General features: G+C 41.0%; 1 protein-coding gene across 5 annotated transcripts in view; it reads right to left on the bottom strand.

Moving 5' to 3' along the window:
* LOC141017849 (disheveled-associated activator of morphogenesis 1-like) overlaps positions 1-25,204 on the bottom strand; it is a 79,367-nt gene that overhangs the window by 2,087 nt on the left and 52,076 nt on the right. For 2 of the 5 annotated variants that reach the window (XM_073492628.1, XM_073492629.1), the window contains exons 2-25: positions 19,754-20,048; positions 16,698-16,787; positions 11,491-11,562; positions 11,050-11,144; positions 10,081-10,414; positions 9,882-9,992; positions 9,659-9,762; positions 9,309-9,375; positions 9,097-9,214; positions 8,158-8,296; positions 7,880-7,938; positions 7,597-7,784; positions 6,850-7,164; positions 6,660-6,767; positions 5,805-5,834; positions 5,394-5,491; positions 5,218-5,302; positions 4,014-4,120; positions 3,311-3,399; positions 3,015-3,183; positions 2,536-2,643; positions 1,972-2,032; positions 1,725-1,856; positions 322-492 (exon numbers count right to left, since the gene is read on the bottom strand). In XM_073492628.1, coding sequence (XP_073348729.1) covers positions 322-492; positions 1,725-1,856; positions 1,972-2,032; positions 2,536-2,643; positions 3,015-3,183; positions 3,311-3,399; positions 4,014-4,120; positions 5,218-5,302; positions 5,394-5,491; positions 5,805-5,834; positions 6,660-6,767; positions 6,850-7,164; positions 7,597-7,784; positions 7,880-7,938; positions 8,158-8,296; positions 9,097-9,214; positions 9,309-9,375; positions 9,659-9,762; positions 9,882-9,992; positions 10,081-10,414; positions 11,050-11,144; positions 11,491-11,562; positions 16,698-16,787; positions 19,754-19,942 — 3,039 coding nt within the window. In that variant the 5' untranslated portion in view covers positions 19,943-20,048. The remainder of the gene's footprint in view (positions 1-321; positions 493-1,724; positions 1,857-1,971; positions 2,033-2,535; positions 2,644-3,014; positions 3,184-3,310; positions 3,400-4,013; positions 4,121-5,217; positions 5,303-5,393; positions 5,492-5,804; positions 5,835-6,659; positions 6,768-6,849; positions 7,165-7,596; positions 7,785-7,879; positions 7,939-8,157; positions 8,297-9,096; positions 9,215-9,308; positions 9,376-9,658; positions 9,763-9,881; positions 9,993-10,080; positions 10,415-11,049; positions 11,145-11,490; positions 11,563-16,697; positions 16,788-19,753; positions 20,049-25,204) is intronic. The other 3 variants (XM_073492630.1, XM_073492631.1, XM_073492632.1) reach the window with 3 other exon arrangements.

Genomic DNA, 25,204 nt, shown 5'->3' with positions numbered 1-25,204 from the left:
AGTTTGAGACCGCTCAAGGACTTTCTCGACGCATTTCTCTCTTTCCCCAATTTCTTTCATCCCTATCCTAGCCGCCATAATGTTTTGCATATCTTTAAATATCCACCAGAGAAGTTGTCAGGTTGTTTGGTCTTGAGGAGTTGTAGCATCGATTCAACGACAAAAAGCTTTAACTGTACACACACCGACTGCTGCGTTCATCACTGCATCGTTACTTTATACCTTATAGTCATTGTCACACTCATACACACTGTTAGAGTCGTATGACACCTTTTGCTCTATTGGTTGATAATCATATGGAAAAGGGGAGCAATCACATACCTGAGCTTCCATTTTGGCCCGGCGCTCCTCCTCCTCTTTGCGTTTCCGCATGTTCTCGTTCTCCTGCTGAGCCTCGGAGAACGACTGCAGGAACTGGTCGAAGATGCCAAAGAACTCATCTGGCTGCATCTTGCTGGCATCCTCGCCGAAGTGCTTTACTGCCCTCAGGAACTGTGGGAACCAAAGAGAAGGGGGCACACAGGGATTAGATTTACAGCAGGACACAGCAGAACCATGTTTTACTCTGTCTTTGACTGTTTTACAGGAGACTCATTAGATCCCAGCTCTTTGAAATAAGAGCAGGGTACCAGTAGTCGGGCTTTGAAGCCTGTGTTAACCCAAATCTGACCGGCTACTGATTACAGCCAAGGCTGGAGAGTGGAGCCAGAGCCCAAATTAAGGCAACGTGTTTGTGGAGTCTTTTTCACAGTAAGTTAAGAAGGAGAACATCCAGATGTGAGATCCTGCTGAGAACATGTACCTTCTGAGACGTACATGTTAACGACAGCTCTGTCCATGAAACGCAAACCTCTACCAGGTGGATCAAAGATGCATTTAGCAGTCAAATTAATAGTTCATTGTTAAGGGATATGCTTGTCATAACGCGTGACGGTAATACCTAAAATCTCACTTCTTTACATCCTGTTATTCTGCAGCAATTTTATTATATGCACATGCACATGCACACACACACAAACAAACCAGATGCAGGGAGCTGTTTAAAGGATCACCATGTTCCTCTGTTTCCCAATCATGAGTACAGGGGACCACTGTAAACACTCTCAAATATTTAACTGTAGGACACCGTAAATGATTCACAGAAACTAATGATTGCCATGTGACCAGCTGAGCACTTGGGTCAAGGTAGACACACACACCGAAGGGTGAAAACCATGCTCAAGATAAAAACTCGTCCCGTCTTGCACCAATAAATCTGGACAGACACATAAATTTACCTTCAGGGTGTCAGGCTCTCCCTAGAGAGGTGAACATGCTCAGGTTTCTGGCAGTAAAAAGCCAATTTATCTTAAAATGGCTGCAAAATCCAGACTTTTTTCTTATTGTAGATCAACCCACACTGAAATTTAAAATGTAAAAACACCTGCAAAATAATATGTAAGGTTTGCAGCTGCAATCAAAGCCGATGTCCAGACAATGGCCAACATATTGGTGTAAAGTAATATCCTGGCTCCTCTCGCCCTGCACACATCGAGCAGGCTGACTAATAAAGCGTCAGTAGTGCTGCTGCAGGAAGCTGAAACACTTCCCTCCTGCTGTTAGCTTTCCTCCAAAGGTGACTGATGAGGTCAATAAGACGTGTAGGAACAGCTGCACCGGGAGGAAATGGGATACAAACTTTCAGCATCTGTGTCTACGAGTGACAGTGGTGCTGCCCCACTCACCAGCTCCTTGGCCTCGGTGAGAGAGTCCTCCACGTCGGAGAAGCTGAAGCTGGCCACGGTGATGAACTGACTCACCACCGACACAAACTTGTCGCCCAGCTCCTGCGGTCGCTTCTTCTGGTACTCCAGCTCCTGCGGGTGAAAATTACCCAGGAAGAAAAAATTAAAGAAAAGCTCTGCGCTAAACATAGTGTAACAGAATGAGCAGTACATAACATGGATTATCTCATAGATCTTTGTGACTCACACTCTCCACACTTTTCAAGCCGCTGCGCAGGTTGTTGATATCTTTTTCCAGCTCAGTCATGCTGCAACAAAAGAAAAGTGATGGTTCAATATAAATTTAGTCTCACATAGAAAAGCACTGTGTCAGCTCTGGAGAAAGGTCTGGCTGCACCAGTTCTGATATAGAGGAAAACGCTCTTCATTTTTTCAATCGTCTTTGGAGGCGCTAAACCCAGGATGCAGCAAAGGTGCCCCTAAAAAACAGTGTCGGTTGAACTCGTTTTGTACATGGGAAGACGAGCGCTGGCATTAAAATGGCTAAATCCCCACAGACAAAACAGCTGTAACAGGTGCTAGCTTGCTTAGGTTTGTACCATTAGCAACCAGGTTAGGGTAACTTGCCATTTTCAGCATGTAGGTCGCTGGCTTGGAGACTGTTGTTGTTTCTTGTAGCGACAGAGATTTTATAAATGCTGACAAGCAGATAGCAGAAGGGAGGAGAAAGCCCACACTACATCCGGTGAGTCAGACTAATACAAAATGGGAAGCAAACAAAGGAAGCAGGTGGATGTCGAGCGTCACCTACTTGACTTTGGCTGCCTCTGAGATACTCTGCAGATCCTCCTGGAACATCAGGACTTTGGGGTATTTCTTCTCCAGAATAGTGATCAGGTAGTGCAGCAGAGTGATGTTTCTGCAAACACAGAGACACACTGGGTGAACAAATGTTTAGCAAGAGTTTTAAACATGTCCTAAAAGTGTTTCCTCAAGCCCAAGAAGGCGTCCTTAGAAAAGTCTTGTTTTGTCCACAACCTAAAGATATTTTGTTTTATGTCACAGAGTAAAGACATCTGAATATAATCACATTTAAGAAGCTGGAATCGGAGACTTTTGACTTTTATTTTCTTAAAAAAATAGATGGCGATTAATTCAATAGCTGACAACTAACCGATAAAGCATTGCAGCTCTAATATGGAGTTCAACTATATCTCATTCTCTGCTCCAGATGTGATTTTTATAGATTTCACACCAAGTTTTGATGTTATAACAGAATAATGTTCTCACTTGTCGATGCTGGATTTGGTATCAGCGATCTTGTTGAGTGAAGACACCTTGAAGCCGTAAGCGTTCCCCCTCTGACCCTTGTTCATGAAGTTTCCAAAGGCCAGCACCACCTCCAACAGCTGCTTCAGGCTTTTGCTGTGTAAGATCTCCTTAGAAGCCTTGGTCAGAGCTAAGACAACGAAACAAAGAAAATCAATGTTTTTAGGTGCTTTAAATCTCCAAATATAAGAGGGTATTCCATAGCAAAAATTAAAACAAAAACAAATAATATTTTTGAGTTATGAGACTTTTCCCACCTTCAACTTTGGGTTTCATCTCGGCTATCCTCTCTGCAAACTTCTTTTTGAAGTATAAAGACTGCAGCCTCTGCTGGTAGTGGTTTATTCTGTACAGGGGATGGAAAATGTGTGTCAGAGGAGGACAAAAATAGACAAAAAATAATAGATTATAAACAGGGAAACCCACACATTAAGACAAAAGCCACAAACATGGACTTTGTGCTTGAGCAAAACGAGTCAAGCCGCCTGTGTGCTTATTTAAATGGCATATATAAAGTTTTACTTGTGGTAATGAAGCTTATTTTTGGCAGCATTTTAGATTTCAGCCTATAAACCACCGCCTCTGCAGCTAATGAACGCCACAGTGACATCTGTACTCCAGTCTATGTTGGACTCGTAAAAAAATGCCAAATTACAATAAATCATCACAAAAATGATCTTTTTGTTTTCCGTTGTTGCTTTAATATTAGAGTAATTTGTTTACAAAACTGCAACACAAATACTTTTATTACATTACCGACTATCACCACAGACAGCTATTGTTCCCTGCTCAGTACAAACCCATGTGTCATTTCAGTTATCTGCCCTCACTAAAAGGCGAACAATGGCCATTGTTTCTCTGCAGATCTGATCTGCAGAGAAACAATGGCCTGAAGCTGTCAGGTCTGACTTTAGAACCTGTTTAATACAGAATTAAAAAGGTAACAAGTAAGTAAAGTACCTGCTCATCTCGTAGAGGAAGCGGTCTGGTTTTGCCATTCGGTCGAGCTCATGTTTATGCTCCTCCAGAAGATCAACGTCACTCTTCTCTGGGACAAACTTCAGCAGCTGATGGGGAAAGAAAACGCTCTTTACTTCATAAATTAAAACTAATTCATCTGCATCATACTGGTAGATGAACAGGGCAGAAGCTCTGCTAACATGATACGGCAAGCAAGGTATTTTTTTCCTGAGCAAAATATACTGTAATCAGATATCCAACACAATGGATGTCACCTAGCACACATTCTTTTTCAAAGGGCTCCAAAATGCATTTTTTCACTTGACAAAGAATGGAAAAATTCTTCTTGCTAAACGAAAGCGAAACGAAATGTGATTCTTGAATGTCTGAAATGCTTTTACTGAATCCATCAGTGTGTTTCTCCTCGACCCTGTAACTTATTTTGGAGGCCTGGATTTTAAAAGGAAAAGTGACACACTGTTCTCTGATTTATCTGTAAACGAATGCCGCATGATGATGTATGACTACATTATGATCACTGAGTTCACTTTTATTTAAGTCACATTTTAAAACCCATTTTCATACAAAGGCACTGTCTTTACTTTTATTTAGTTATTAACATGTTTTTCACATTCTTCTATTTTACTTATTTTGCTCTTATAATTAGCTTCTTTTGCTTGATATTAGTTAACTTTAAAACAGTTTTTAATTTCTTTTTTATTTCTTTTATATTGTCTACCTTTCATATTTTGTCATGCAAAGCACTTTGTAGCTTATTAGGGTATACTGGGTTTCCCTAAATTAACAATTATTATAATGTTTAGTGACACTTTCCACAGGAAGTCAGTCATTTAAGGAAACTTAGGGTCCAAGTATCACTTTACATTATAACAATACAAGACAATAATTGTTTGCTTTTGGCCCGTGGCCCAATGAAGTTTAAGTATTATTATTTATTTTTTTAATGAATATGTAAAAGGTTGATTAAAAACCTAGTTACCTGTATACTTGGGCCAAGAAATCAGATCTCCAAGAGAAAATCTGCGTGGGAAGGTTTCACTGATCCCTTCCCTCAATTATAGTAACCAGGTTTCTTTTTTACATGCTTTTCAGAAATAATCAGCAAAGCCGACTGTAACCTGGTGCGTGTAAACAGACTGCATGAGAGCTGCTGCTGCTGCATGCTGGGAACCGGACGACTTACCTGCTCCAGCATGTCTTTGGGAAGGTCTTCCTGTTCGTCCATTGTTAGAATGGCTCTCTTGATCTCCTCGTTTGAAAGCTTCAGCCTGCAGCACACAACAGATGAGACCATTAAAGATACACATCACAACCTGTCATGTGTCAGTTGTGTTTTTTATGATGCTGAAGTAAACCCACCTCGAGAGGAGGATGTTGCAGTTTTGAGCTCGACGGCCATCGATGACTGACAGCTCCTTGACTTTTTTAGAGCTCAGCATGTCGTCCTCTGCCTCTTTCTGGGAGGGAAAGTGACGAAAAGGTCAGAGTGCAACGGGCTATTTTAACATGCACAGGTTAGTTTTAGTCACCCACAGACACACGACAATGAATATGACACACACCCTTAAATACCAAACAAGAGAAAATACAGTGTAAAGAGGCTTTGAAACGGTCACACATTCATGCAAACACGACACACAAGTAAATTCAACCGACTCTGAACAAAATGTTCAAGACACGACACAAAACACATAAATTAAGTCTGATTGAATCCACGAGGAGCGACAAAACTTCCAAACTGTATACTGACTGTACCGTAAGTGCACTCACCTGTTTGCTGTTATTGATCGTAAAGAAGTCCTAAAATGCAGGCAAGAAGCAGGGAAGATGTAAGCACTCATTAGAATAAGTAAAGCAGTTACGTGATCGCAGCCCATAAAAAAACAAACAGCAAAATGAATCGAAGCTTATTCAGCACTTAAATGACAATGGATCCATCAGTGATGAAGTGAGCAGCAGTGAGACGTGAGTTTGATCGATACGTGCTTATAGTTCACATGCTGTGCATATAGGAAATCTGCTGGGTGTGTCTAATCATTGTCTTTGCGTTCCAGTTAATTCATTTTCAATCTTTTTTTACGTCTTATTTTGTGTGTTGGACATGCTGAAGGTCGTGTTTGAGCTGAAACAAAAGTGTCTGCTGACATCTTGAACTTTGAAAAGACATGCTCGTTCCTCTCTGTACAACTAATAAAGACACTACTGATTATGAAGAAATGGTAACTACATGAATTGCACACTGAAGGCACAGGAGGAAAGAAGATGATTCTGAGCAGCTCACTCATGCATTTTTTTAAATCACAGTTGTCAAAAAAAGAAAATGGCAAAAAATAGCATTTCAGTCACATATTAGAAGTTGTTTAAGATGATTCAAGCATGAGAGTTTTGCATCTAATGAACCCCCAAAACCTAACCTGCACTTTCTCCCCTCTGCTTTTGTATTTTTGCAAATGATCTGACCTCCTGATTTCTCTTTTCTCCAACTGTACTTGAGAATTCAAAAGATGCCAAACAGGAGCAATTTTTGAAAATGCAAGCAAGCTGAGCCCCCAACCACCCTCCCTCTCTGACACTAGATGACGACATGTGGTGAGTTGGAGAGGTGAGCTGCGTCGTACTCAGTACCTGCTGTCTCTGATAGGCCGAGAAGGTCTTCTCAATGTCATCCAGATCCAGGATTTTGAAAACCTTGGCGTCGTCCACATCCATCCACACAGTTCCCTCCAGTTTATTCTGAGCAGAGGAGAATACGTCATTTAATATTTGAACACAAAGCATGAATACAGTATATCCAGCTCCCAGTGTCTGTTCTCACCTCAGCTAACTTGGCCCAGTTGAAGGATTTGAGCGCGTTGGATGGCTGGGGAATGTTCTTCTTCTTCAGGGATGGTCCTAGAGGCGCACCAGGTGGGGGAGGGATACCTCCCATGGGTGGGCGCCCGGGAGGAGGTGGGGGTCCACCTGGAGGAGGGGGTGGAGGAGGTGGAGGAGGCATCATGCCCCCAGGAGGAGGAGGCGGGGGAGGTGGGCACATACCTCCAAAAGCTGGCATGGGTGGAGGAGGCACAGGGCCACCGGGGGGACCGGGGGCGAGGGGAGGGCCTCCAGGAACAACAGCCGCTTGTCTCTGCTGGGAGAGAGAAACACCAGGGAGAGTTTCATCACATGACTTTTTTAGCATTAGAATTTTGTTCATTTTCATTTGTTCATTCTTAGTTATTAAATCGTCTTTGCTCATCTTTTTTAAATACATATTTAAGGTGTCAAAATCTTACATTTTCTACAAAAAACGGCCCTACTATTTTATTGATTGGTAACTTGTATTCTGGTGACATCATAATAAGTGTAACTTTGACATAGTGTAACTATGTAACAACAACAAAAATTAAAAAATCAATATGCAATGAGACAAATGTGTTAAATAGTCTCATATAGTATTTTTGCAGCTGCGGGGTATCTTAACATTTGATTATGATTATAAACAGCTCTTGCGTGAACTCAAACACCACAGGTTTGTTTACTTTATTGCATTGCATTTTAAGATTATTATAGGACAACGTACAGTGCTGAGTTCATGCAGTCGGGCCGTGAGTTCGGCCACTTGCTGTTTGACATTCTTGTGCTCGGTGCTCTCCTTTTCCAGCTTCTCTTTCATCTTGTTGAGCGTCTGCATCATGTCCTCTTTCTCCTGCGTCTTTGCGTCACATTCACGCTCCTTCTTGTCAAACTTCTGCTGCAACTCGTGGTGCTCTGTGATGGCAAGTCACAGCAATATTGATTTTAATTTGCAACAACCTCTTACAAGCTTAATCTATTTCAGGTAACTAATTCATAGGCTAACAAACCTTTTCTCATTTTCTCCGCCTGCTCTTTCCACTGTTTGACCTCATTTTCATTGACCAGCCTGCAGAAAGGATGACACATATGATTATCTACAGTGTCTGCATGAACAACTCCAGTCATTGTTTTTCTGAACTTAAAAGGGATGCTATTTTTGAGCAAACACTGGTGAGCACATGGTTTCTTCACAGGAACACAAACACTGCTCTCCATTCTTCAATCTGGCAGCAGAGTAATCTGTTCCATGCACTCATTCATGTGGCTGAGTAATCAGAGGACTCACATCCGGACAACGTTCTTCACGTTAAAATTCTCCAGTGGTGTGACGTCGGGGTCGTGACCTTTGTCATTCTGCAAGACCATCTGCTGGACAATGCGATCCAGCAGCAGCCAGTACTGCACCGTGTTGCCGCTCCTCTTATCTGAGGATAAAGAGAAGAGAGCTTCCCATCAGCCTGCTGGCTTGATCTTTATAATTCTGCTCAGTGATTAGGATTAGAAAGCACTGTTTGAAGGTGAATTCATATTACGAATCAAAGGAAATGATACTCAAAAATTACACTAAATTATGCCAACAAGAGGCACTATAAATACAGGTTACCAAATGGTATTTAAAAAATGTTCAATGCCTCACATCATATCCAGTGATGCTATTTTGATTATCACAAGGTCACATTTTATGAATTCTTGTGTGTAACCGCAGCACTCCTAGGTGCGGCAGAAGTGTTAATTAAACTCTCAATGCTTTGGGTGAGTAACTTGTTAAAAAGCCACTTAGAGTTGAAGGTGAGCGTCAAAGAATAAAGCGACTGTAGCTGTTGGGTGGCTCTTTGTTTTCAGGTCAACTGTCGTGGGAAAAGCTGGCAAGTTGCAATCAACAAAAAATACTGTAAACATTAGCTGACAACAGTCTCTGAGTAAGCAGAGCGTTCAGTTTGGCTGGGAATGTGCTTATCCAATTACTGGGCGGACTAATCTGGACAAAGTCAACATCCTTATCTTTTTGGCCAGAAACCAGCAGGTACAGATGCACTGTGTATTTTGTGGGATTAATAGTATAACTCCGTTTGGAGCCTCATTATAGATGTTTTTAATTTACTGGTGTCTTTTTATCACATTTTACAGAAGAAAAGATTTTGAACTGCATTTCTGTATGACAGCATTTTATTCGGAAATTACAAACAGATCGTCTAAGTGATGAATCATGTAAAGAAGCACTCACGTGGCATGAGGAGACAGTGATGCAGGACAGACATAAAGTGCGGGTATGCGTCAGTGTGGTTCATCTTCTTGCGGATGAGATCAAAAACTTGGGTGGCACTTTTGGTGTCTATATGTACCTGGTAGAAAAAAAGGTAAAACAGCCACTGTGAATATCTCACACAAATATTTTAGAGTCGTATATAATGCGGGAATAATATTTATTTTTCTTACCGACTCAAAACGTTTTGACAAAGCCAGCTCATCCTCGTTCCGCAGCATCTCAAAGTAATCTAAATGCCTGAGAGTGTGAGAGGAAAAGACTGGATTAGAAAGGCAGCCTACAAATGTGATGCACTTGTACACATAAATTCAAATTTTACTATTTGCTATTGTGTATTCTGCGTAAGAAACAGTTGTTTTCATGTAAAGAAAAAAAGGTTTTATGGATTTGTAAATCCAGATGAACATTTTCTGAGACCAAACTAGTCCCTTACTCCTCTGATAAACAAAGCAGGTGAATTCTTTCACAGCTCCAATTACATTTCGATTGAGACAGAGACTTTTTCCATGTTCAATCTCACCTGTCTAATGTGGAGTTTTCATGAGAACGTAATTTATCAATCACAGGTTGGATCCCCAGCATGAGAAACTCATATCGTAGGTGGATACGGAATTCCACACTTGTCTGTATTTGAGAAAAAAGCAACAAATTAGTATAAAAAAAAAGCGTCTCTTGAATGAATGGCTAGGAGTCATGATGAGCTTGTCGTGTGAAAGGAAGCGTAAAAACTGTCCATAACTCACCTCTCCAGCGCCCTGACTCAGCACTGCGTTTATAAAGGACATGATGGCTGTTTTCAGGTTGACCTCATCTCTGTATCGCCCTGTACTCCGGTCCAGATCATTTATAAGAGTCTGTGGGATGACAGGTCATTACAGGTGTTAGATACAAATTACTTTATCTGTCCTCAAAAGAAGTAAAACCACAACTCCACTTGCTCACCTGGAACCGTGTTCTCTCGCAGGCAAAGCGTTGGTAGTGCAGCATGGCCTCCAGGATTTTTTTGTGCCCACCAGGCACCAGACACACAGCGCCCATGATCTCCAACACCGCCACCTTGGTCTTGATGTTCTCGGTGGCCAGGCTCTGAGCGATGATGTTGATGCTCTCGGAGTGAGAGAGGACGTGGGCGCGGCCCTGTGAGTTGTTCATTAGAGCTTTGATGCAGCCGATCAGAGACGTGTGGATCTGCGACTCTGTTGTCTCGTAGTCCATGCTCTTCAGGAAGTTCAGGATGCACGTCAGGCCGTCAAGGTCAATAAAACGAGTCACGAACCTGAGAGGAGAGCAGGCAAGGAGAAACTGAGTTAAGTGACACGTCAGCCTCTGGATGACAGCTTTGAATTTACTTTGAGCTAGACTGGGATAGGCGTTTAGGAGAATTTAACATTCATTTCCAGGGTTAAGATGAGGCTATTGTGAAATATAATTGTGATGCACAAATGTCCTGCAGAAACGCTGTATGTCCATGTGCAGTATGTCTACTTGTCCAGCTGTTTATTCTTGTTCTACAACTAGAGCTGCAATGATTTATCAATTAGAGGTTAACTATTAGATTAATCGCAAACCAAACAACCTTTCGATCAATTAGCAGATACAGGTAAACGACAGTGAAAATTGTCATTATTTGCAGCCCCAACAACTGAATTGTCTCCAGTAAATGTAATAAGTAACTCAGGACATTTGCATTTTCAGAGTACATTCACATCAATAAAGAAGCATAAACCAAAACTGCAGTGACCTTTATGGCTGGACTCATTTACATACTGCTGTGAGGAGCTGAAAAGACTGACGGACAAGGTGAGAAAAGGTGAAATGAAAAGAGATGTGATGATAGATGACATTATACGTAAAGGGTAGGGATGAGACAAAAAGACAGGACAGAGTGAGATGAGAGAAGGATTCGTCCACCTCATGGGTTGTGTCCTCAGAGCCGTCTTCAAGCTCTCTATGGTTTTGTTCCTCTCTTCCTCGTCCTCTTTCTCCAGAGCGAGGAGCGTCTTTCTCTGATGAAGATGAAGTTTGTGGGTTAAATTGAAGATACAGTATGCGGCAGACAGCAACAATGATAGTACAGTATCATTTAATAACATTTGTTGAGTTCCTACTAGAGTAAAGAAAAAACTGCTGTGTATGTTTTTGTTGGCTCACTGTTAGCTTCATTCAGTTTAAACTTGTAAAGCTTTGTGAAATATGTGATTCAGGGCGATAAAAATACAGAGGGCCTTAAGAACTCTTAAATAAGGAGAATAAAACACCTCAGGAAGATGCAACAGATGATGGCTGCTTCTTCCAGGAATATTTTGTAACTTTTCCATCCAAAGAATAAATGAAGTTCATGTTATTACTTACAGCTGCCATTGAATTGAGCTGATCGATGTAGAATTCTGGCCAACTAGTTGCACTTTTGTTTTCTTCTTGTTCCTGAAAAAACGGAGAATAAAAGAGAATGAATGATGTTGTACAGTGATTCATGTAGACCTTGCTTTTAAGGAATATCACATAATATTGACAGAAAAGAGAAGATACAGGGTTCTTACAGCTTTAGAAGAGAAATATTTAAGCCCCAGAGGCAACCCAGACCTTTAACAAGTGGCTAAATGATTAAAAGGCCAGGCCTTAAAAAGCCAAAATGTTTGGACCACCAGGTCTTCATCAGGGCTCCAAAACATTTTAGAGTGCCTGGATTGCTCCTCCTTTTATGAGTACTCATTGATCATCTCCTTTTTTTAAAAATTCAAGCACTTTTAAAAGGTACCTTAACCAAAAATGTCCAGCCTTTGTCATCACATTTAAATTGTTACTCTAAACACAACTGCAGAAAATAAAGTTTATAGAAATACAGCAATCAATTAATAATGCTAATTTTGGGGGAGGGGATCCTTTCATTTCAAATATTTATTAGATGTTTGTTTGACATGAGTCATTGGGATAATGAAACATGAAACATGTTTTCACCCGTGTCCGTTTGTTTGATGGTTGGTTGGTTTTAGTTCTAGTTTTTTGCCAAGCTTAATGGTTATAATTAAACATTTTCCAAACTCTGAAGGCTTTGTATGAACCCTGAGGATGCGATAAGTTAATGTGAGGTTAAGGTTGTTAAGTTAGATGTGTGTGTTTGTCTTAAGAACATTAACTGGAAGTGACTGGAATGTTAAAAGTTTACAGAGAATGTAGTCTTGAAAGAAATAAACCAGAAAGTAACATTAGCAGACATGTTGTTTGCTTCATGACACATGTTTGAATACATCAAAGTGCAACTTCAAACCAGATGGAGAACTTCATCAACTGGCTTTAAAGAAACATACAAACAGCTACAAACACACGGAGAACAGACGGTCCGAGGCATAAATAGCCAAAAGCCAGAAATGGAGCAGGAACTCAAAGTAGGGCGACACAGATATCCAGCCCATTTTATCATCGAGCGCTTCAATGAGTTTCAGGAGGTGGTGAGAAGTGCAGAAAAGAGAGCACAGCTGCTTGGGAAAATCTTGAGATTAGCAAATGAATGTTAAAACTGTGGATTAAGGACGTGGCCTGATTTATGCTGAGATTAATCTCCTGACAGGCACGTTTGTGTGCGTTACAAGTTGGGAGAAAAATAGTTTCAAGACATTTCTTAGATGATTTAATTGTCTAACTCAGGAGAAAACACTCAGGAGAAAATGACTTGACCATGAACTTGGCTTGTACATAAAAGGCCCCCCGGCTTTCATTTTAACTCTCGCTCCATTAAGCACAAGTGAGCTGTGACCATCAGAAACTAATTGGGCGTCAGTTAATAAAGCGGCGTGCAGAGACTTGGCTGCTCCGACAGAAACTGAAGGGCCTTGGCTGGTCCGCGGGGATCGTGCAGCGACGGGAAGCTCTGATCCTGCTGTTCCACTCAAGACCAGTGCCAGCTTGACCGAGCAGCTGCTGGAAGAAGTTCAGTCCATTAGCGGAGCAGGCGCAGAGGTGGGACCACTTCCTTTTGCCTCTTAAAAAGTTCCAACTTTCACATCGGAAGTCAGCACTATTCAAACGCTTAGATGTCTCCAGTTTATTTAGGGTCACGATGAGAGAGTGTATTTCTGTTCTGTTTATTATTTCCACATTTGAGAGGATCAAAGACACATTAGGAAACAGGAATCAATCTCAGTTATTTAAGGGTGAAAGGACAGTTGACTTAAAAGAAGTAACAGCTCTGTCCTCTCAAAAATTAAAATGTTTTTTTTTTCTTTTTTTTTAATGAAATTTGAAACCTAACTGCAAAATCTCTGCTAACAACCAGATCAGTAAATCTGCTTCTTGGCAGATGATGTAGCCTCTGAGAGAGCTGACAAGAAGGAGGAAGAAGATTGATTCTCTGCAGCATGATTTCATCAGCTCAGGTGCCTGGCCAAACCAAACAGCTCAAGCTTTGCTGCTTTCACCAGCTTATCTCCTCCCGGCCCAGCCACGAAACGGCTGGCGAAAAAACAGCGCCCTCATCTCTCGCGCCCTGATAATGACCCCACCTTCCTCCTTATCATCCCCCTCTCGCCTCACACACAAAAGCTGCACCTGTGGAAGTGAAGCCTTCCTGTTTGCCTTGGACAACCGACAGCTTCCTTCTCCACTTTTCTCCACACACACACGCACACACGCCCTTCCTCTCTGGGCTCAGATGCTGAGTTTGTATCTGTCTGAGCCTGCTGCCAACTCAGCAATATTGATGCCTTTCTGTCTCTCCTTCCTCCCCCGTTCTGCAGGTCGATACTGCACATAAAGATTTGTTTCCATTGAATCCTCTTCTGCCTTCACATCAACACAGAAACAACTCAGCAGGATCTCTAGATAGCTGAGCAGAGGCAAAGCAACATATTGGGGTTTATTTTCAAAAATGCCTTATGAGGTTACTTTGGGCCCCGAGACTTCTCCAAATGAGGTCACTAATTGGGACACAAAGAAACGGGAGCATAGACCATGCTGTTTCCATTTCCATCACTCGCCTTGTTGCTGCTGGCTAGTGGACACTCTGTCCAGCAAAAGTGGCTTTCCAGCCGAAAAGGAGTAATGGCTTGTGATGTCCATTTTTAGGACAGTTATATCTATTGATTTAAAATTATTTCAAACAAAAAAAGGAGAAAGAAATAGTTTAAAGTTTTGGGAAAGACGTAGAGATGCAACACAGTTGAATAATCAAGTCAATCAATAGAGAATTAGTTTCTAACTTTTTTAGTTATCAAGGGTTTGCTGCTTTTCATTTTTATTCATGATGGTTAATGAAAAGTCTTTGGGTTTTAGACTGTTGGTTGGACAAAAGAAGCAATTTGAAGACCTCATGTTTAGCTCTGAGAAATAGTGATGAGTATTTTTTTTACATTTTTAATTGATTATTCTTAAATAATTTCAAGATTAATCAATAATGAAAGTAATAGTTGCAGCCCTAGACATATACTTGTTCACTTTCTAAATGATAGATGAGAAGATCTACACCACTTTCGTGTCTTTAAGGGAAATATGAAGCTACAACTAAGCCGGTTAGCTTAGCTTAGCATAATGACTGGGAGCAGGGAGAAACAGCTAGCTTGGCTCTGTCCAAAATCCAACTACCAGCATCTCTAAAGATCACAAATGACAAAAAAACATGGTATAAAAAGATGAGTTGCTGTTTTATGAAGATTTATCCGCAGGATTATATCTTGGACAGGTGTCTCGAGATCCTGATATCTTCCATATGCGAGTGGTGTTTTTTTAAACTACATTTAAAACCCACCCCCTTCATATTTGATAAGTCTAGTCACAACCAGTGCAACGCTTTGTATGTGCGAATGATCTTTGCACTTCGGTCTGCAGCTGTGTTTTCTTTCAACCTTTACTGTGAACTGACACACAAACTTTCCATCTATCCACTAAACCCCAACACTCCTCCCCCCCTCCAGTTTACAACCGGATGTAGGAAAAGATGAATAAATCTAATGTCCTATCTGTGTTTTATTCCGGACAGGATATCCTTTCCAGTCATACCCACGGCCTTGAGTAACACTGCTTTACAGTAAATACAGTAAAAACGCGAGGGCACATTCAGCAGGAGCTCGAAAGCTCAACTTGAGTTGATCTAAACTAGAGCAGGCGTTTTTGATTTCCTGCATGCAGAGGAGGGATTCATATAGAGCGAATGGAAGAACAGCTGACGATCCTTTCATCATGATGACAAGACATAATGAAATATGACACTGTCACAGTGAGGTAGAGTATGTTATGGCTACGTGGAAGCTTTGATGGGACAGGTGTGTTATCTTAAAAGGAGAAATTGAATGATTTTTTTTCTTTTTGAACTGACAGGATAACCAAACAATGACACAAGAATCTTACAGTCTTTGGAGTCACACGAAACAAGAAACTAGGTTTTAATTTTACAGTCTTGTGATACATAGTACTTTATAATTCTTGACACTGCCTGCTCTGTTACTGGATTATCTGATGGAACAGGCTGAATTTAGCCGTTGTCTTACTCCCTCTACATATCCCTATTTTTATATCTACCTTGTGTAACATCCACTTAAGTGAGTAATCTGCGGCGGAGCTCTGATCTTATAATGTAGTGCTGAGGAAAGTGACTAAGAATGAGGCTTGGAGAATAAACTTATTACACACTTCTCTTGGTGGTACTGGAGCTTTATGTTTGAAATGTGCCTAACACCTTCCATTACAGTACATTATAGGCACTTCGTACCGATTTGAGAGCATGATGACTGCTAATGGTTCGCTATCATTTGCTTTGTCTGCATAAGTAAATGTACTATAAATTTAAATCTAAATGTTCCTCTCTGACTGACTGAGCAGGGCTTTTGAAGCTCTCCATCTTTCTCCTTAGCTAAAATGTGGCTGTTACCGATAATACAAGGTGTGGGAGGTCTAGAGCAGAGGTCTCAACATTTCAACACTTTAAAAGACTGCCTTTAAAGGCACAATCATTAAGTATTTAGACCAAAGAAAAGGAATCAGGATCATCATGAAAAATAATCAATCCCCTCCACATGATCCCCCATGTTACACATATGTTTATGTTTAGTCTATGAAATGTTAAAAAGAAAAACTAATATTTAAGAAGGTTGAACCAGCAAATGTTTAACATTTCCGCTTGAAAAATGACTACAAAATAGTTGGAGATTATATTGTCTTTTGATCAACTTATCGATTTGTCAACTAATAGGTGCAGCTTTACCCAAAAATAACAAATAACGAAACCCGTTACCATACCTTCAGGACACAAATATGGGCATCAGTTCACCACAGACACCGATGGACGTTACTATATTATGTCCTGAATTATAATGTATGTGCTTCCATCTCATAGGCAGCTGCATTCCACAGACACAGTATACAGACAACACGCTCATGCTGTGAGCAGAGAAATACAGTGACAAAGGTTTTGTGGTCTGTGTTTTAGCTTCAGGTATCTAGAAATCAACAAGGTAGGATATTACACAAACTTGGCAGCTTGGATATTCTTCAGTTAAAGCAGCAAGTCGACAGAAAGCGTGTGGAGGCTGATGTTGAGTTTGACATGATGCACAGTGAGAGTCTTTTACCTTCTTTTTGCTGCAGTAGATTTGCCATTTCTTCTCTGCAGGCAGGGCGAACATGGCTTCTCTGTGTTTCTCTGTGAGGTCAAGCTCATCCTGCAAAAGGGAGGTAAAAATAGAAAAGGTTAAGAAATGTTGGCGAGAAGAGGAAGAAGAAAGAAAACCGAAGGAAGAGGAAAATTCTGTTATGTCTTCACAATGCTTTATTGACTGTATAAAGAGGATAATATTCAATAATAATAGCTATAGAGCATCAATCTCAAAACATAGCTCACAGACAAGCTGCAAAAGATATAAAACCATCAGCAAATTTAGAAATATCCCCATAAATCTATTCTGTTTTTCCCCCGAAACATTAAGAGTGCCAGGAGTAGTTGCACCAGAATTCTGCTCTCAGTTCAAGATCAGTTTGTGCTAAATCTCTTTACGATCAGTGGGATATCACCGTAATTCAATATGACTCTGAATCAAATCAGATGTCTGTCAGGCTTTAGACGTGTGAGTAATGGGGGAGAAAGAGAAGGCGTGGTCTGTCGGCTCGACATGTGGTAACAAACATCTGGAGACAACATGCGTCACGATTTATAACAGATATTTCACAGAGGCACACGAAGGGTGCTGCTGGGAAGTGTTGACTAAATACCACAGAGCTTTCTGCCAATGTCTAAATGCAGTTATGTCAGCATTTTACATCATTGCATAGGGATGCAATTAGTAGATCTGTGTTGAAAATTCTGTTTCGTGTTTGAATCCACATCCAACCATTAAAACGGTTAGGCCTAAATGAGCTTCATGTGAAATAGATGGTGAAAGTCATGAGAAGGCTTTTAAGCAATTTAGCTCACGGAGACAATACAGTGGGTAGTCTAAACACAGGTTCACTCATTCCTACAAATAAAGAACAAGAAGCAATCATTTGCAAACTAACTGTTTACTGACAACAGTTTAATGAAGTGTTCCTGAGTCCATGTAGTGATATCATTCGTGTGTTTCACTAAGTGGTGAACTTAGCTTCTTTGCTTTTGAACGACTGAGCCTTTTAAGGATGCCTCTGTCATACCCAATCATGATACTACCACCAATGATACCAGTTTGCCTGTGGAATGATCCAAACTGGTGTTTTTGGAGTATTACACAACTTAGCTAACAGATGTACTTTTTAGCCATGTGGTAACATTTGTATGTGTAAAAATTAGAGCAAAACGGACCTGTATTTTGAGTTGCAGTCTAGACACAGGTTAAAAAAAGAAAAGAAAAGTTGCATAGTGTCCCTTTAAACAGCATCTTAACTATTTTCAGAGATGAATTTAATGTGGTTTACCCAACAGTGTGATTGCTAAATATTTTATGGCAACTACTCATCATTGTTATTATCTTCGGGACATTCTGTGCTAAAGCAATCAAGCATTATGAATCAATATGTGCAATGATCAAAGGTCTGAAATGGTTGTTTGGGCTATTGATTTATCTCATGAATTAGGATCCAGTTACTTAGTAGCAGGAGAATACAACTATTATAATTGATTCTTCAGATCATAAAGAGCAGCTCCTTATTTAAGCTACAACAGATTTATTGTTAATGTTCTGTTTGATTGTGAGGAGAGTGGCTCTTTCTTTCTGAATGTAGGATGGGAAAAGGAGCTTAAACCTTACCTAACAGGTTTTTGGAAAACTCTTCAAATTAACCACAAGTTCAAAGGTCGGGTTTAATAGATCGTAACAGAGCAGGTGGGCCCAAACTTATTCCACAACATGAATCTTTTTTCCAGCAAGCCTGCTCTGATTATGCACGCACATGGTGGCTCATACTGTGTGAAAAGAAAAGCACGTGGCTGTTTCCTTTGGGTAAACAGAGCAACCGAAAGCCTCCTTGTCGTCACACTCAACTCACTCAATTATGTCTTCATAAAGGCTGGTAGACAAAAACAAGCAATTAGCAGATGGAGGAGGCCGAGACATTAAGAGTTCCTGAATGAGATCTATTGATGTGCAAAAATGTCATGCTTAGATTACTGTGGCAACCATGGGAGAGGAAAATGGGGCATGAGAGAGAGGAGAGCACGACAAATTAGAAGTGACAATAAGACAGAGAAAGAATAGCAGCCTGGCCCCATTACTCACAAGACAGTGTAAACTGGGCGGAAATAAAGTTTTTTTGTGAATGTAGCCGACAGTGTAAACAGTGAGGTAAGATTTTATTTTAAAAACATTCTCCGAGTTTCATAAAATGTCTGTTATGCATTGTGAAAACCAACATCTGATTCATTACGTTCTAACAAAGATAAACAATCATTTAAATCAATCACTCCGGTAAATTTGGAGGCCTGATGAATAAGAAAATTGTCAAACTGCTTCTATAAGGGTCATGAAGCATGAGACGGACTATAATCTATATTTTTCCCAACCACAAAAAGACCATAACCCCAACAATGCTGGAGTCCCGTCTCTCAATACCTTCTGACGTTACTTCTCTGTCTGTGGCCACAACTAAATCAAAACCTACATCTTTGAAAATGGCTCAAAAAATATAAAAAATATATATACTAAATAAATCATAATTCAGTAACTTCCTACAACAGATGGGCAATGTCGTTTTTGGCAAATATGTGCAACAACAAGAGTAAATAGCACATTTGTTTGGGACTATTTTCAGTTGCAGATGAACAAAAAATCAGTGCTCTAGGTAGTATTTAGTATGGATGTGGGATTTACTCAAAATAAACTACAGTAGCCAAACTCCCGGTAATAAAAAATAAGTCACCCAGTGAAACAGTGTGACTCATTTATGTGTTTTTAATCGTTTTTGGACAGCATTAGATGCCTAAGGCACGGAAGAGTGAGCTGTATCAGGCTTAGGCTACAGAGGCAAAACTTATTTATTATATATTTATTGTTGTTTTTCGTCTATTCATTGAATTTGGTAACATTAAGAAACATTACCCGACATATCCTTCTAATCAAAATTATAATATATCTACGGTTACATCTATTCAGTGCTTCTTTTGAAGTCTTACAATTACTTTGTCTGAATTTCCTCAACAAGAAAAAAAATACTGTCTTACCACCAACTCGGAGAACATGCCGTCCAGCTCATCATATCCTGGCATCGGCAGTGACGGCTCCATGGCCTGCAGGGCAAAGTCCTCTCTGAGTCTGTATGTGATCTCTGGGTGATCACTGCTGTTAAAACAGCAGAAGATGAAGGAGAGGCCACCACCGCGGCCACCGCCACCGCGTTTCCGAGGAGCCATGGCTGTCCGATGTGTCCGGCTGGTCGGGGTAGGGAAGGTGGGGAGGCTCCTTCAGGGCCTCTTTACAGCCTCCTCCACCTCAGAGTGTGGCCTCCGTCAGAGAGTACTGTGGACACAGAGAAGGGACTCTATTAGTTTTCAACACAAAAGGAAGTTTGTGCTTTTTAAACTGGCATTCACAGGTCCATTCAGGTCGCGTTTTCTCCGAGATAGATGAAAAACAGAAGATATGAAGGTCCATAAATATCCATTTGAATGGCACTCAATTAATGCTTTCCATTTGGACCACACGAAACCTATCAAGGCTCTGAGTTTTCCACTCTTTTAACCTAACCGTCTGCCCCTGGAAATGGTTAATGATGCAGGGTCATAATGTTTGAAGGGAAAGTACAATGCACCATATCAGTGAGGGCAAGCACTGAAAGACTCAATTATATCGTTTACACAATAGAGCCCGGTGAGAGTGTGATGTTTGAAATGGAGACCATAATTTGCCAGGATTAGTGTATTCAGGCCTTTTCATCTCCCCTTCCTTCCTATTCAGCATCAGCTTTCCTCTAAAGACCTAACGAGCAGTGATTAGATGGGTGTGTTTACAATGACCATGGTGGGAGGTGTGTGAGGCTTTTCGTTGTTTAGAAGACTAGCTGGGTCATCATGGGTAAAGAGCAAAAACAGGCCAGAGACGAGTCATTATAAGGTGTTTGGAGTCCACGTCCAACCCAAATATACACCGCCTCAATCATCCTGATAATCATCATGACCAGACGCCCTCCCTTTCTCCCTGACTTAGCAGATACGATTACACATTTGGTTTGGTCTCTAGCAGCTGCAGTTTTATCAGTTATGTATGAAATGTATGCAATCCACTTGGAGTACTGCCACATCTGCCCTGCCTCTATATCACAGATAAAATTACACAGAAATCAGCTGTTATAAACGAACAGCATTGATGAAAGGGGTTGAGCACATTACAGAAAGTCTTGTACTGCCAGGTGAGGATTCAGTTTAGATTTCCAAACGCTTAGGGGTATTTTGGGGTTGGTTTTAGCTATGCAAGCAGCGGGGCTCTAGCTCAGAGTGTCGGTCGTACCAGAGAGCTTATAAGAGAGGAGACAAACCAATTCAAGCATTTTGAGAAGAAAAGCCTATAACACCAAAGACGACACATATTCCCGCCTCTTTTCCAAAGCCAGTCGTCTGCTTTATAACTGCCGATCAGGGAAAATATGAGCCAATCATGTTGTTGCACTGACGCCAGTGCACAGCGGAGATGTCTAGCCTAATAAATCCACTGGGTAGCTTGGCAAAAAAATCTGTACCAACAATCATGGTCCCCAGAAAATGAATCTTACTGTTATTGATGATCCTTTGACTTCATCTAGTGTCACCAAGAGTCTGTAATTTTGAGTGAAATGTCTCAGCCATTAACTGTACATAAAGACAGCTGAAATGCAGCTCCCCAAAAATTAAAGCAAAAACATCTTGATCGCCCCAAATTGGCTTACTACAGTATACGTGATTAATCATACATTTTCTGATAAGTTTGGTTTTAATTGGTTATTTGATACTATAAAAAGGGGGTAGAATTTAGCTCAAAGCACTGCTGTGCCAAAGTATAGCCTCAAAGATCTGTTAGCATGGCCGCAGACTCCAACTCTTGTTTAATGTTCCAGCCCTTATTGTTATCTCTGCAGACAGTATTTTGACCTGGGATCAGCTTGAACTGTTCGTGGAGCATTTGGTTCTCTAGTTGCAGCTTTTCAAACATCAAGAGTTTCAGCTTACTCTGTTGCTAAAGCTAAAAACTGAAACAAAAGGTACAGTTCTGAGAAAAGACGGACCTCAGATTTCACTACCGAAAACACAGCCAGATTTGATTTGTAACAAACTACTAATTTGTACAAACATGCAGAGTAAGAGGAGACAGATGCAGTGTGTGTTCTCAGATCTGCTGGCTTGGCTCCAAGCAGGAATAATGGACTAAAGTGCACAAGACCTCTCTGCTGTCTGGCAAAACAAAGACGTGGTGTCCAGATATCCACGAGGACAGTGTCGTCAGCATGTCACAAAAACAGCTCTGCAGTCTCTCTCCCTGCTGTGCACAGCAGTGATGCCAAGTATCATAACCGCAGAGGCTGCACTGACCTGCAGGAATTTCTGAACGTCTTTTCTTGGTGACCGTCAGCTCTCTGGACATAACCACGTTCACTTGACCTTTCAAAGAGTTTGAGTCTTCGCCCAGACAGAATGCATCATAAGCAAAGTGATGCAATCTAAATTTAAAAAGGGTCAGGTCACATAGATTCACTGTAATCGAAGATTGCGGTTCATTACACTCAGTGGGCTGAGGCAACGTACTAGAGCTAAAGTTATCTCTTCTAAAAGGGAAAGTGAGGACATTTCCTAAGGGAACGTTTTCTAAGTAGAGTCAATAAAAAGTATGTTTTGTGGTCTACCTAAATAAAGCATGATGCCATCACAGTCCCATTTTAGTCACTTTTTTTGTTCATCCCTGTTTCCTCTCTCCAAAAGCTGTACTTTTCTAATTTGGGACAGTCGCTAGAGCTGTTTTCCAACCTCCAGGAAAATCTCATATTATTTTCACATTGCACCCCACTGTTTTACCACTCTCGCTCTGACCCTGTGATCTCACCAAAAGAGTCAGATTAACTTTCACATCCCTGCCTGGTGAGCGTCTGACATACAGTACATCCCTGTGCTGCGTTTAAAAGGGTCTTCGTCTCTGCACCACATATCTGTGGCTGTGTTCAGCCTCAGAAGCTTGAAACAAACTTAGCTGGCTAGCCATACTGAGGTGGCTAGGCTAAGAAAACTCAAATAACAACAACACAATTGAAAAAAACACAAACCATTGGCGATGGACAGCATTGTCTATTAGTCCAACCCTATTGCACCCTACATTTTTTAATCTTTGCTTTAATGTCTCCTTTAATATGCTGATGCTAACAAAACATAAGAAGGGACAAAGGTACAAAGATAAGATACATTTAACAATTTAATATTTTGCTCCAAAGTAAGCTGTGTTATCAATAATTTATTGCAATGGCCATTTAATCAGAGACAGTAGACATTAATCCAAATTACCACTTGTGTTCCTGGTGGCCAAGAAACGTGTAATAACTGGGCGAATTGTCAAAAAAAACTAACAATGGCCAAATTTATCCCATGACAAGAATAATCCCTGTTCTCTAAATAAAGACAGAAAATGTATACAAATTGCAGTGAATGAAAGAACTTAAAGTGTATTACATAGACAAGGTACCCGAGACCAAACGGCCACACGTGGGATAAAGTACACAGCAGCTCACTCTTACTACACACAATGAATAGTGTATTTATTTTGACACATCCTTGACTTTTCCAAATAGACTACCAGAGGCCTCAGCAGCAGCTGCTTGGCTTCACGCGCACCATCTATTCTAGCATGAAGGGGAAGAAGCAATTCAAAGCCCTCTTTGACCATATTAGTCCACAAAACTGCCCATCTTTTCCATTAGCTAAAGCAAGCTGTAAACTTTGTATAAACCCCCGAGTCAGAGTGGGACAGCGCTGGTCCCAGGCCAGCTACAGGAACCTGTGGATGTGCCACGACCCGGCCATGTAGGGAGGGTACAAAAGGGCAGACCGTGAGGGCAAAGAGCGGGGGCGCTTCAGGTTTGAACATTCAGTCACCGTGTCACTGTTAGAACTTTGTGTTTGTGCTGTAATTGTTAACCTGCGAGACCCTAGTGCTCCGACATTAGCCTCCGGAGGTTGTCTGTCAGACGGTCAAGGTTCCCAACATAACAGAGGCCTGTTAGAACAAGAGGACATTCCTCTCATAGCCAGGTGAGCCTTGTGACCCTTAACAACACCCACACGACAACACCATCCACCTGCTCGAACCGAGAAGGAACTTAGCTTACTTCTAACCCAGAATCACAAAACAAACAGTAAAAGTGAATGGAATTAATAGTAATTTCCAGGAACTATCCATGTTGCTGGCATGTTTGAGAGGTTAACAGTCTCCACGTTGATGATAATGCCATGTAACAGCTAAACTTTCCATATAATCATGAAGAATGTTGTTTATACTGACATAAATCGACTCCTGGATTGTACTGAAGAAACATAATGACTTCTGTGGGCTGCTGCTTACAGTAGAAGTCAGATTCTTTTGTGCTCCTTCATTCATACACATCCAATAATTAAACCCGCCCACTCAAAATCACACAAACACTTCTGTCTTTGTCCGTACAAGATTTCTATCCTTGGATAGCCTTGTTGTTTTCGTGACCATGTGGTTTGGCGGGTGACCTGGCCTGAGTCCAGACTGTAAGAAGAATCCCAGTGTTTGTAAAGTGTGTGTGAGCCCGTGCATGGTGCCTTCCCAAGATTGACTACATTAAACCTGTGCAAGTGTCAGGTCGGCCGGAGAGAAAAGGCAGAAGCAGAGAGGAGCTTCTTAAGCTAAACACAGAGAGACGCTCACGTTACTTAACATGTGCAAGAGGAATGAAGAACAGAGAGCAAGAATTCAAAGATGCTCTGATGCTTTTCACCCAGCTGTTGTCTACCAGCTTAGCCAAGGCCTATTTTCCTTTTCTCTGATTCGGTTCTGTCTCTTTTGCTCAACTCTTGCTCAAATTCTTCTACTGTTCAAGCTTACTTCAAGATTTATATCATTTGCTGAATGGCATCAGCATTGACCGTACGTGTCATGCAGTGGAAATACATTTTGTTACGACAGGTGCTGCCATCCCTTGTACAAATGCCAATCAAACAGTGCCACCCCTTGCCACAGAGCTCCTATAAGGTTAGGTAATCTTAAAAGGCCAAAAACCAAAAGAAAATTTGTGGCGTTGTTAACATAAATAGGGATGCACCGATTTATCAGCCCAACATCAGTATCAGCTGATATTCAACTTGTTGACTGCTATTTACCTCTCTGCAAGTAAGATGACACTGACCAATAACAGTGACCGATGTTTATCTGTTGTTTCACATCAATTTTTCGCTGTTAAAGTCATTGAAGTACTGGCTCGTAACACCCCTGCCATCAGTTTGTAAGGTTATGTAAGTACTGAAGTATTCTTAACATTGAGTAGGTAGTTGTAAAGTGGGCTACAAAGGCTTTTGAAGCAGCTACTTTTCAAAGAAAAGCTTATTTTCTCTGTGAAAGAAGGTTGTATTAAAGGTTGTTTCATAAATTTGTACAGTCTAATTTGGGATCTTTCAAAGACAGTATAGTGAAGTGAT

The sequence above is a fragment of the Pagrus major genome, chromosome 22, assembly GCF_040436345.1.
Source record: "Pagrus major chromosome 22, Pma_NU_1.0".
In the NCBI taxonomy this organism is placed as follows: Eukaryota; Metazoa; Chordata; class Actinopteri; order Spariformes; family Sparidae; genus Pagrus; species Pagrus major.
This window is presented reverse-complemented; position numbering and strand designations above follow the sequence as displayed.